The sequence below is a fragment of the Eriocheir sinensis genome, chromosome 44 (genome assembly GCF_024679095.1).
Source record: "Eriocheir sinensis breed Jianghai 21 chromosome 44, ASM2467909v1, whole genome shotgun sequence".
NCBI lineage: Eukaryota > Metazoa > Arthropoda > Malacostraca > Decapoda > Varunidae > Eriocheir > Eriocheir sinensis.
In genome coordinates, this window is record NC_066552.1 from 13503650 (window position 1) to 13515988 (window position 12339).

Here is a 12339-nt window from a genome sequence, read left to right on the forward strand (position 1 = left end):
TTCAGTTTTCTCTCTCTCCCCTTTTTGTCTGTCACCCTTTTCTCTTTTTCCTTTTCTTCTCAGTAACTTTTTTTTATATTTTCCTTTCTTTTTTTCTCTTAATTTATCCCACAATTCTTAATTCCTCATTTCTCCTCCTCATATATTTTCCTTGTTAATCTTTTTTTATTTTCATTCACCAAGTGTTACTCATTTCTTTACCGATGATATATGTAAAGTTTCTCTCTCTCTCTCTCTAATCCTCTATCTCAGCTGTTCCTCATTTCTTTCGTAATTCTACCTCACAATATACAAATTCCTGTTTCTTTATATAGTTTCTCTGTAATAATTAATCTGTCCTTATACCTCACAGTTCATCATTTCTCTCTATCTCATAATTCTTGCCTTATGTCTGGTTCTCTGTCTCTCTTATCTCTGTGTTCTGTCTTTATCTCACAATTCATCATTTCTCTCTATCTAATAATTCTTGCCTCATATCTAGTTCTGTCTCTTATCTCTCTGTCTGTCTCATCATTTCTCTCTATCTCATAATTCTTGCCTCATATCTAGTTCTGTCTCTCTTATCTCTGTGTTCTGTCTTTATCTCACAATTCATCATTTCTCTCTATCTCATAATTCTTGCCTCATATCTAGTTCTGTCTCTCTTATCTCTGTGTTCTGTCTTTATCTCACAATTCATCATTTCTCTCTATCTAATAATTCTTGCCTCATATCTAGTTCTGTCTCTTATCTCTCTGTGTTCTGTCTTTATCTCACAATTCATCATTTCTCTCTATCTAATAATTCTTGCCTCATATCTAGTTCTGTCTCTCTTATCTCTGTGTTCTGTCTTTATCTCACAGTTCATTGATCATTTCTCTTTCTCTCATAATTCTTGTGAACTTGATATCACATTACATGCAATGAGAGAGAGAGAGAGAGAGAGAGAGAGAGAGAGAGAGAGAGAGAGAGAGAGAGAGAGAGATAATTTACATAGATTTACATAGAAAATCAGACCACACAGACCCCATGGTCGAGACTTGGTGGTCTGTCCTTAAACCTAAGTGATTTTACATTAATCAGAAGACTCCAAAACGTTGCATTTCTACTCTAGTTAATATTACGTTGAAGGAAGTGACGGTCGAGCTTATTTTTGAAGGAGAGAGAGAGAGAGAGAGAGAGAGGTGGGGCGTTGGGGGGAAGAATAGACTGTTTTGGGTACGGCAGTTTGTTAAGACAGGAAGACACGGAAAGGGAACTGCAAATAATAGAAGATAAACTTATGGAAAGAGGAAACAATTCTTTGGTCAGTAACGGTACTTGACTTTACGGTACTGGTATTATCGGTACTCAAGTTAGCTGTACCTGCCCATCCCTAGACTAAACCCGTTTTTTTCCTGTTTTTTTCTTTTTATTATTGTCCATGTGCTTATTCTTTTTTTTATGTTTGTCCTCTTGCTGGCGCGCTTTTTTGTTTTCCTTTATTATAGTGCAACTTTCTCTCTCTCTCTCTCTCTCTCTCTCTCTCTCTCTCTCTCTCTCTCTCTCTCTCTCTCTCTCTCTCTCTCTCTCTCTCTCTCTCTCTCTCTCTCTCTCTCTCTCTCTCTCTCTCTCTCTCTCTCTCTCTTTACTATATATATATTTTTTGTCAGTATTGTTCAGTATTGGTACCGATACCGAGCACTCTGGTACCGGTACCGTTATTAAGGGTATCGGTACCGGTACCTACCCCCCTAGCTTACACCAAGATGGCCGCTGTTGAGAGGCCGCTGCTGGACGCCTCGAACAAGACCCTGAGTAAGTATGTCCTCCACGTCCCTGAACGATGGATTCCGCCACAGAATCCTTCATAACGGCATCCTGAACTTGGAGACTTAACGCCGTCCCTGGGAAACCATTACAAGGCCTTCCACTGCGATACATTCCGAAGGGGACGATCTGACCCCTTCCATAGTCAGCTCGTACTCGTCCTTATTCTCCCTTTATTAATATCCCCTTATTCTCCCCTTTTTATTTTCCCTTTATTAATCTCCTCCGTCCCCCTGGGTGTGGTAGGCCCCGGGGGAGTGGCCGCGGGGGTAAGGGAGGGTTGCCAGGGTGTGTTGACAGGGGCGTTTGACAGGGTGTTGCAGGTGGTGTTGACAGGGTGTTGATAGGGTCAGGGGATTCTCTCTCTCTCTCTCTCTCTCTCTCTCTCTCTCTCTCTCTCTCTCTCTCTCTCTCTCTCTCTCTCCCATTTTACCTGTCCTTCCCTCGTTGACCTATCTATATGGGAGCATACATAATAGCTATACGTGATACATAATACATAGTAGACCTTGGAACTATTACATAGGCAGAGAAAACTAACAAATACATTTACTCGGTATTCTTACAAGCTCTTACCTGTCCATCTCTCGTTAATTTTTCGTTCAGGTGACATTTGACATCTCTGTGGGATCATACATAATACATAGGCAGAGAAAACTAACTAATCCATTAATTCAGTATCCTTACAAGCTCTCACCTGTCTATCCCTTGTTAACGTCCTCCAGGTGTACATATTAATAGGTATACATATATAATAGCTATACATAATACATAAGCAGAGAAAACTAACTAATCCATTAATTCGGTATCCTTACAACCTCTCACCTGTCCTACCCTCGTTAACCTCCTCCAGGTGACGATGGGGGGGTCACACCAAGCACGTCGGTCCTCACCTCCCCCACCAGCACCACCACCACCACCACCGCCACCACCCTCACCACCACCACCACTGCCACCACCACCAGCACCACCACCACCACCACCACCAGCACGGCCTGGCAGATGGAGGTGCTGATGGAGCGTCTGCGGAGCAAGGCCGGAGGGTTCAGATCCCTTGTGGAATCGGCAAAGGGGATCAAGCAGGCCATTATGGTAGGATTGGATTGCTTTTGTCACCCCTTGGATTTATTTATCTATTTATTTATTTATTTTTACTTTACTGTCACTTTTTTGTTTGGGTTTTGATGGATATCATACTACTACTACTACTACTACTACCTCTACTTCTACTTACTAATTACTTACATTACCAATTAACTTAACTAGTGAACCCATTGCAGAAGAAGCAACACCTCCTTGACCCAGGGGAGAGAGCCACCCTGGGGAGCTGCCTGGACTCCCTGCAGAAGAACATCAAAGTTACTTCATTATCGGCCATGGTGGAGCGCCTCGAGGCCACCGCAAGGCAGCTCGGGTGGGTAGCAGCCTAGCCTTTTATGCCCTTGCCTTCAACAACCTAATTCTTCCTTCCCTTTGTTTTGCTTTGCTCTCAAATTGATGGCTAAGATTGTAATGCTTTGAGTCATATTTTTAAACATTTCTGCACCACCAGTATGAATCTAGAGAACAAGGAAGCTCTGTTAGTCATCCTTGTACTTAACCCGTCAGCTGCGATTGGCACGGATTTTGCCTTCACTGGTAGTCTGGTAACACATACTCCCAGGTCCTTCTCTGCCTCTGTGGTGGATAGTGGAGTGTTTCCCATGTGGTATTTGTGTGCTGGATATCCCCTTTACATTTTTCTTCATTGAATTGTACCAGCCACTTTTTGTTTCATTCCTGTAGCTTGGTGATGTCTTGTTAGAAATCCACAATCAAGGGGTTAATTTAGCTCTTCTTCCTTGCAGCCTCAAATTCACAGCAGGGACGTCCGGCTCCGAAGTCTTTGTGTCGTGTGATATGTTCTACGTGGAGGTCTTGCTGGAGCCTGACGGTCGTGTGAGGGACGTGAAGGTGGAGTTGGCGGGAGACCAGAGCACACACGAGGGCCTGGTGAGTTGTGTATGTGTATGTGTTATGTATACAGGGCCTGAGCTACACTCTCGTCTTGTCCTGCCTCCTTATCTATAATGGTTCAGTCTCCCCTTAAACTGTTTGACCCTTTCTTGTCCTTTTCACCTTCCTTCCCTCTCTCCTGATTTGCATTCTCATTTCCTTTGTTTAACTGTCATCTTCCTTCCTTCCTTCCTTTTGTATGTGCAGTTTCATTTCCTTCCTTTCCTTCCTATCTTCCTTCCTTCATTCAAACTCAGAAGGAAAATAAATGATAATAATAATAATATGGTAATGATAATAGAAAGACACAACTTGCTATACCTCTCTCTCTCTCGTTACAGTCATCGCCGGAGCTGATGGAGTGCCTCAGCCGGGGGGACTTTGCCGACTTCACTGCCCACCTCGATGGCTTCTCCTCCATATATCAACTCAATGCCGACAAGAAGATCAAGAGCAAGGCATTCCAGGCGCTGCAGGTCGGTTAATTTCGGCGGTTTCATTTTCTTTGCGGAGTTTTTTTTACCTGAGTTTTACATTTCCTATTGTGTATATTGTTTTACGGTACTGCTGTGTTTTGTAATGAGTTCTTGTGTACGATTTTCTTTGCTGTTCTTTGCTGAGTTTTTACCTGAGTTTTACATTTCCTACTGTGTATATTGTTTTACGGTACTGCTTTGTTTTGTAATTAGTTTTTACGTATGATTTTCTTTGCTGTTCAGGCCTTGGAGACGGACCTGACCAAGCTGTTTGAGTTGGCGCAGGAGACCATCACAGACCCCTACAAGCTGGTTCTTAAGTCCCCGGTCGGCCTGCTCCAGCGAAGGCGAGGAGGTGGGTGCTATGTCTCAGTTTCTTGCCCAGTTGTTGTTGTTGTTTTCTCGAGCCGATCTTGTTTTCGTTCTAATTTGTTCGTGTTTTCGTTTTCCTTTATTTTTTCTTTTTAGTAATCTTTCTTTGTCTTGTTTAGTCCCCCTTTTCCTTCCCCTGTTTGCGTTTTTGTTTTCTTTGTTTCTGGTTTTTGTCTTCCTTCCTTCGTTCGTTCCTTCTTCTCTGTCTCATTTCCTTCCTCTCCTTGTCTTTCCTTCTTTCTTTCTCTCCTACACCTTCTCGTTTCTTACCCTTCTTTCCTTCTCTCCCTCCCTCCTTCTTTACTTTCTCCTTTTTATCTTCCTTCAATCTCCTTTTCTTTCTCATTTCCTTCCCCTCTCCTTTTCATCCGAGCTCCTTCTCTCTCCCTTCACATACATGCACTCTATTCCGACCCCTGGACATCTATATAACATAGCAGCTATCCTCTGTGTATTATTACTATATACTCACCCTGTTCTTCCTCCACAGGACACGCCATGCGACTTGTGTACTTCGTGTCGCCTTATGAACTCCTTGACGTGGCTGCCGGGCGCGCTGTCACCCTCACCACTGACACGCCACACTCCCGAGAGCTCTCACACTACGTCACGGTGAACATTGAGGCCTCCAACTCTCATAAGCTGCAGACGACTACACTCATGCTCATAACCAAGCAAGCTAATGGGAAGAAGTACGTGTGTTTGTGTGTGTGTGTTTCTCTCTCTTTGTTGGGTCTCTGTTAATGTTCCTCTATGTGTTGTGTATGTGTGTCTTTCTTCCTCTTTGTTTGTTATAGGTTTTATGAGTTGTGTGATTGTCTTGTCCAGTTTCTCTCTCCCTCTTTGTTGGGTCTCTGTTTATGTTCCTCAGTGTTGTGTGTGTGTGTCTTTCTTCCTCTTTGTTTGTTATAGGTTTTATGAGTTGTGTGATTGTCCTGTACAGTGTCAATCCTTGTGTTCCATGTATTTATTTGTTCCCATTGTTACCTTCCTTTCCCTCCTTTCCACAGGGTCTGGTACCCATATCTCTCTTGTTTTTTTTATGTTTTACAAGTTGTATGTTTGTCCTGTTCAGCACCAGTTTTTCTTTCTCATATTTACTTGTTCCCACTCTTTCCTTTCTTCCTTTCCTATCCCCTTCAGACTCTGCTTGTTCTTACTCCTTCCTTCCCTCCATAGACTCTGCTACCCATCCCAGGCCTCACCACATGTATAATTATCCTATTTAGTACTATTTCCATGATTATCCTGTTCAGCATCACTTTTTAATTCCTCGTATCTCCTTAGTTCTTAATCTTTCCTCTCTTCCGACAGACTGCCCTCCTTCTCGGGCCTCACCACCGACAACAGTATGACCCTGCCGGCCTGCTTCTCCCTCAAGCTGCGCCGCCCCATGCCTGTGTCCCTTGCTCTGCTGCAGCGAATCAATGAGGTCACTGGGCTGGAGTGTGTCGACCCCAGCAACCAGCAGTCACTCATCCCCCTCATCATCCAGCAGGCGGCGGACACACACTCCGAATGCAACAGCAACCGGGGGCTCTTTGTGGTACGGACCGTTGTTTCTGTGAGCAAGAAATGGCTTAGACAAGAGGAGATTTTTCAGGGCATTGGGCATTAAAGATCGTCAAGCAGAGGAGGGAAAACAAAGACACATTAGATATATCACTTCATGTTAGGCGTAGTCAAGATATCACGAGTTTTGTTCATGACATTGGCGATTAAAGATTGATAAATGGATTAGGGCAGAAAGGTACAGGCAAGAGATGTTATACTATACTTATTATCTATTGTTAGGCTGTTTGAAAAATTGTTTAGTTGCTATTATGTATACTGACCTAACTCTTCTCCCACCTTCTGCAGACCTTGCCCGACCAGCAGCACTGTTACTTCATGACCAGCGCAGGGGAGGTGCCGGGGGTGATGGTGACCTGCGTTCCCTTCACACACCCGACGCACATCACCAGCATCCTCATGTGCCTCAGAGCCCAGGCTGCTTTCAACGCTCTCATTGCCTCCTGCGTTCGGCCTGCCAGCAAGCAAGGTGGGTCGAGTTGTATTGTTTTCCCCTACTCTCCCTCTCTCATTTGTTACATTTTTATTAACCCGTCTGCTGTGATTGGCACAGATTTGGTTTTCACTGGTAGCCTGATAACATATACTCCCAAGTCTTTCTCTGCCTCTGTGGTGGATAGTGGAGTGTTTCCCATGTGGTATTGGTGTGCAGGACTTTACATTTTTCTTCATTGAATTGTAGCAGCCACTTTTTGTTCCATTCCTGTAGGTTGATGTCTTCTTGCAGGAAATCCACAGTCAGGGGATTAACCTCTGCCTAATATACCACACACAAATACATAAGGGGTGTGGGCAATGGGGTAATGTGTAAATAATGCTTGGGAACCCTTGCTCTGCTATAAAAAAATAATGTATTGTATGACTGAGTGAAGACAGAAAGTTCAGTATTCAAAATCTCTCTTGGCTCTGGACTTCAAAGCCTCGTCCCCCTCAGACCTGGACTCGGCCTACATCTTCGAGGTCACCGCCGCCAGCCACGAGTACATATCTGTGACCTTCGAGCACCCCCAGGAGGAGAGCACGGCCACGGCGGAGATTGACCTCACCGACCTCTGTAATGCCCGCTGTCGCCTCCACACGCTGACCCCTGACCCTGGCTTCTGCTCGGAGGAATATGTGACCAAGGTTTTGCAGAGGTGAGGGTTGACAGTAGTAGTAGTAGTAGTTGTAGTAATCGTAGTAGTAGTGGTGTTACGTAGGTATTACATTATATTACATTAGATTCATTGCCCTTTCAGCTCTAGTAGATAGATTAAGACATTTTTTATTGCATTATTGTTATTATTATCATTATTTTTTTTTCTATTTCCCTCCTTTTATTCTTCCTTCATTCTTTCCTTCTATACATTCCCATTTATTTATTTATTTATTTTTTATTCCTTCATTCTCTCCCTTCTTTCCTTCTTCTTCTCTTTTTCTCGCATCACCTTCATTCTCTCCCTTCTTTCCTTCTTTATTCTAATTTTTTTTTCTCTTTTTTTTTCCTTGCGTCAGGTGTATGTCGATCCCCGTGACGATGAGGGCGGTGATGCGGAAGGTCGCCAAGGAGGAGCGGAAGGATGCCGTCATGAGCGGGGACTCGGCTGTCATGATGGGCAGCGGCAAGCTCAACTCCGACTTCAACCAGAACACCACCAAGTTCCTTCTTAACGAGTACGACAAACTGGGGATGCGCCGGGACCAGCTGATGGCGCCGCACATGACCAACCTCAACAATGTCGTCACGAACACCTCCCACAACTACTACAACACCCCCTTCCCCCCCGGCCAGCACACAGGGACCACCGATGCGAGTGCCACCGCGTCCACAAACCCCCTGGCAGCCCTAGGGAACGCCGTGCAGGAGGCTGGCACTCCCTTAGGGTACGGCGCGCTACTGGGAGCGATGGGCCATAAGTCAAGCATCAGCCAGCCTTTTTTAGGTGAGGTCAAGTCAGCAAAAGTGAGGAAGAAAAAGAGCGTGTTGGACCCCGACCGGAAGAGCCCCAAGTATATCGAGGACGTGATTGACCTAGATGATCGTAGCTCGGACTCGTATCTGGGCGACGCCGTGTCCAGCCTGGTGGAGATGAAGCAGCGGGACATCAAGGTGGAGAAGGTGCCAAGCGTCCTCAGTAAGAGGCGCTCCTCCAATGACAGCGGCACAACGGATATCGCCACCAGCGACCTGGCGGCACTCCGTGAGCAGGTCTACGGCGCCGCCTCAGCCGCGAACTATGCCAAGATCAACTCGTACTCCATCAAGGACAGCAAGGACGTGAAGAAGGTCAAGAAACAGCGGACCGACGGACACGATTCACGCAAGTCCCCAATCGTCCTGGACCTCACCGAAGCCGAGACCTCAAGCAAGAAGTCTGGTAGCAGTGGCAGCAGCAGTCACAGCTCCTCAGCGTCACTCAGCGCGGCGTTACTGAAGCGTCCTGGTATTGAGATCATCCCCATCCCTGGCAGCAACACCCCCATCTCCATCCCCTCATCCATCACCGTCACCCCTGTTCTCAAATCCGGGGACGACAAGTACAAGGATAAAAAGGAAAGGAGGGATAAGAAGGATCTGGACCGCAAGGATAAGAAGAGGAAGCGCGAGGACTCCCCCAGCAACAGCACCTCCAGCAGCAGCACCAGTGGGGGTAGCAGTAGCAGCAGTAGTAAGCCGGCTAAGGTCCAGATCATAAGCAGCGGACTCAAGCACTCGTCCTTATCCTTCAAAGGGGATGGAAGCAGCAAGTCCGGGCTGTCCGCTATCACCGTTAAGCCCAGCACGCCTCCTTATCAGTCCCCCTCCAAGAAGCCCTCCCTCTCGCCAAGCCTCTCAAAGTCCATTCTACCAGGCAAAGTCTCCGTCAGCCCAACACACAAGCCTAACAAAGTGATTTACAGCCCAACGCAGAGTGGCGGTCAGAGCTCCTCACCCAAGGGAAGGAGCAGCCCTAAGCCCTCGACAGGAAGCCCGAAGCACCCGAGCATGTCGCCGAAACACACCAGCCTGGGGAAGCCAAGCATGACGCAACTTAAGTCCGCCTCGCCGACGTTCTCGAAGCCGTCGCTCTCACCGAAACTCAAGAGCAAGGAGAAGGAGAGGAGTTCAAGCTCGAGCCCTTCCCGCCCTGTTAGCTCATCCTCATCCACACCCTCATCCACCATAGCATCCTCGGTCTCGTCCTCATCCGCTTCCTCCTCATCCATAAGCTCATCCACATTATCGTCATCCACCTCCTCCACGTCTTCATCCTCACTATCTGTTTCGTCCTCATCTGTCACCGTCACGGCAGCGGTCGTTGCCACTACCACCACCACCACCACGTCCACCACCACAACCACCACCACCACGCCCACCACCACCTCCTCCTCATCCACATCCTCGTCATCATCCGGTTCTGCAGCTCCGAAAGTCAAAACGTCTTCCTCCTCCTCTTCCTCCTCCTCCTCAAGCAATACATCAATGAGCGAGAAGATAAAAAATGGCCTCAGCGATGCGCTAACGATCACCAAGGTGTCGACGGGTGAAACGGCGTCGTCAGCTTCCCTATCCTCGTCCTTCCTCGCGTCAACACAACCACATACCGCACCGGCCTCCCTCGACGACAAGCCTCCGGTCTTCTCGGTTGACAAGGCCAAAGCATCGCCGCCAAAAAACCGTAAGGGGCCGAGCCTGTCCGACATCGTGGATAAGCTACGTGTTGGCGTCGGGAACTCCTCGGACGCAGTAACCATCATTGAGAAGAACGACAAGGGGCAGAAGGAGTCCTCAAAGGGTGATGGAGCCGAGAGCAAGAAAGAGGGGGAGAAGAAGACCGAGTTCACCGTCAAACCCTCGACTGGCGGCCTCAAACTGACGATCAACAAGGCAAAGAAAAAGGACGAAAGCTCCAAGTCCCTGTCCACCAGCTCCCCCAAACCCACAGTCTCCAAGTCCCCATCTGGTCTCAAACCTGGAGTGGTGAGCGGACCGGCCTCCAAGAAGGTCTCCATGTCGAGTCTCCCGCCAATCCCTAAGCTGCCCAGGTCCTCCATGTCCAGTGTGACCGCCACGGCTGTGTCTCCGCTTGGCACTACCCTCCCTGGCATGCACTCCAGCCCCCTGCAGTACCAGCGTGAGAGGACCAAGGAGAAAGAGAAGGATCGGGTAAATTCCGCGGACAGACTCAAACCGAAGGACAGCTCGCCTGCTAAGTCCCTAGGCCCCATCTCCGAGCCCAAGAAGGAGAGCATAGTGAAGACCCCCCTCCCGAAGCAGACCCCAAAGGAGGACCATGGTCTGGGTCTGAGCCACAGGAAGCTGGAGTCATCCGAGACCACGGAGAAACCGAGCAAAACGGTGCCTGAATCTCGCACTGACAAGCTGGACAAGCCTGGACCACTAAAGGCGGAAGCTGACTCCACTCTTGGGGCGACCTCTGACTCCACATCCTCCACCAGTAAGACAGCGGACACCTTCATGGATAAGGGAAGCAGCACCACCACCACCAGTACCACCACCACCACCACCACCACCAGTAGCAGTAGCAGTGTTACCAATGATACATCCACCACTAGTGCACCGGCTATCCCTCTGGCAGCCGCACCCTCATCATCCAGCGACCTCATCCGTTCCCAGGACTCCTTCACAGCGCCATCCTTTAAATCCAGCAAGGAGGCGAAGGAGGACGGGAAGAGCAAATCCGAGGCCACACTGCCACCCTACCGACCTCCTGTGACCTCAAGCAGTACCAGCGGGGGGACCGTCGACCACATTCTTGACCCCACACCACCTCCACTGCCACCTCCACCTCCGCCACCACCCCCACCGCCCTCCTCCACCACCTCCACGACTGTCAGCACACCGGCAATATCTCCGCTTCGCCAGGCACCTCTACACACCACTCTAGCGAAGGGCATTGACAGCAAGGAGCCAGTTGGGGCCGCTAGCCAAGACCCAGTGCCGGAGAAGACCAAGATATCGGAGAGTCTTTCCTCCAGTATCTCCAGCGCCCAGACCACCTCCCTGCCTGGGCTAGGATACCCCCCCTCCCCCTCTGTCTCCATCAAGATCGTGAAGTCCCCAGCACCTGTCCCGTCTCCACTTAACATGATCTCACCGCATTCCGTGGCCTCCCAGCCCTCGCCCTGCATCATTGACGACGAGTTGATGGACGAAGCACTCATGGGCACTAGGAAGTAAGGGTTCTGATACTCCCAGTGCTGATGTGTGTGCTCATAAGGGTGCTGGAACTCATTGGCATGTGTGAGTAAGGGTTCCGATGCTCCCACTTCCTCTATGTGTTCAGAAAGGTGCCGAGCTCATGAGAACACGCGAGTAAGGGTTCTGATACTCCCACTGCCTCTGTGTGTGTTTGGAAAGGTGCTGGAGTTCGTGAGGACATGCGAGAAAGGGTTCTGTTACTCCCACTGCCTCTGTGTGTGTCCGTAAGGGTGCTGGAACTCATTGGCACACACAAGAAAGGGTTCCGAAACTCCCTGTTTGTGTTCGGAAGGGTGCTGAGCCTCCCCCAATGACAAGTGAATGACAGGTAATTTATTTATTGTGAGTGAGACAGCCGACCCACATGTGAGCCCTGCATAATGCGTGTGTGCACAAATGACGACTCTCGGCTGTATGGTTTGTCTGTAAGGTTTTCAAGAGACTCGGTGTTGCATCCCTTGTCTTGCCGGGTTAGGGGGAGGAGGCAATATTATCAGATGACAGCTGCAACCCTTCACTTCCCACGTTTTACTGCCTCTACCAATGCTTTCTTCCTATTAAGAGTTGGTGGTACTGTACAGTGTAAAGAAAACAATAAAGTCTGTCAAGGATTAGTGTTTGTCTTAATCTAATCTAGTGTTCAGAGAGAGAGAGAGGGAGAGATTTTAAGTCATACATATTTCCCTTCCTCTTCCTTGAAAAATGTGGGCAATCTGCTTGAAATTTTGTGAGAAACCTAAGGATCATTTTGTAGGTGTTAAACGGGGTAGTGGACTTCACAAGACTTTTTTTTCGTCCTCGCCTGTATCTCCGGTAGGCTTTCCTCCCCCACCCACTTGTATTTCTTCCCTAAACTGTAACAGAGGCGTGATGTCCTATTTTGAAGAGAGAGAGAGAGAGAGATTGGAAAGACGAGTGGACGAGTGATTGAGGCGGCGAGAGAGTTCCTGGAGA

General features: G+C 48.2%; 1 protein-coding gene across 3 annotated transcripts; it reads left to right on the plus strand.

Moving 5' to 3' along the window:
• Positions 1 to 1644: 1644 nt before the first annotated feature.
• Positions 1645 to 11996, plus strand: LOC126980575 (mediator of RNA polymerase II transcription subunit 1-like). Of its 3 annotated transcripts, none has more exons than XM_050830646.1 (11): positions 1645 to 1776; positions 2642 to 2880; positions 3069 to 3202; positions 3636 to 3789; positions 4125 to 4259; positions 4503 to 4614; positions 5122 to 5323; positions 5946 to 6177; positions 6492 to 6672; positions 7123 to 7339; positions 7698 to 11996. In XM_050830646.1, exons 1-11 carry the CDS (start codon positions 1728 to 1730, stop codon positions 11362 to 11364), a joined length of 5322 nt encoding a protein of 1773 aa, XP_050686603.1. In that variant the 5' UTR covers positions 1645 to 1727; the 3' UTR covers positions 11365 to 11996. The 3 variants fall into 3 exon arrangements, with proteins under 3 accessions (XP_050686603.1, XP_050686606.1, XP_050686604.1); XM_050830649.1 differs by having other exon boundaries at positions 7138 to 7339; XM_050830647.1 differs by having other exon boundaries at positions 3636 to 3780.
• Positions 11997 to 12339: the final 343 nt, after the last annotated feature.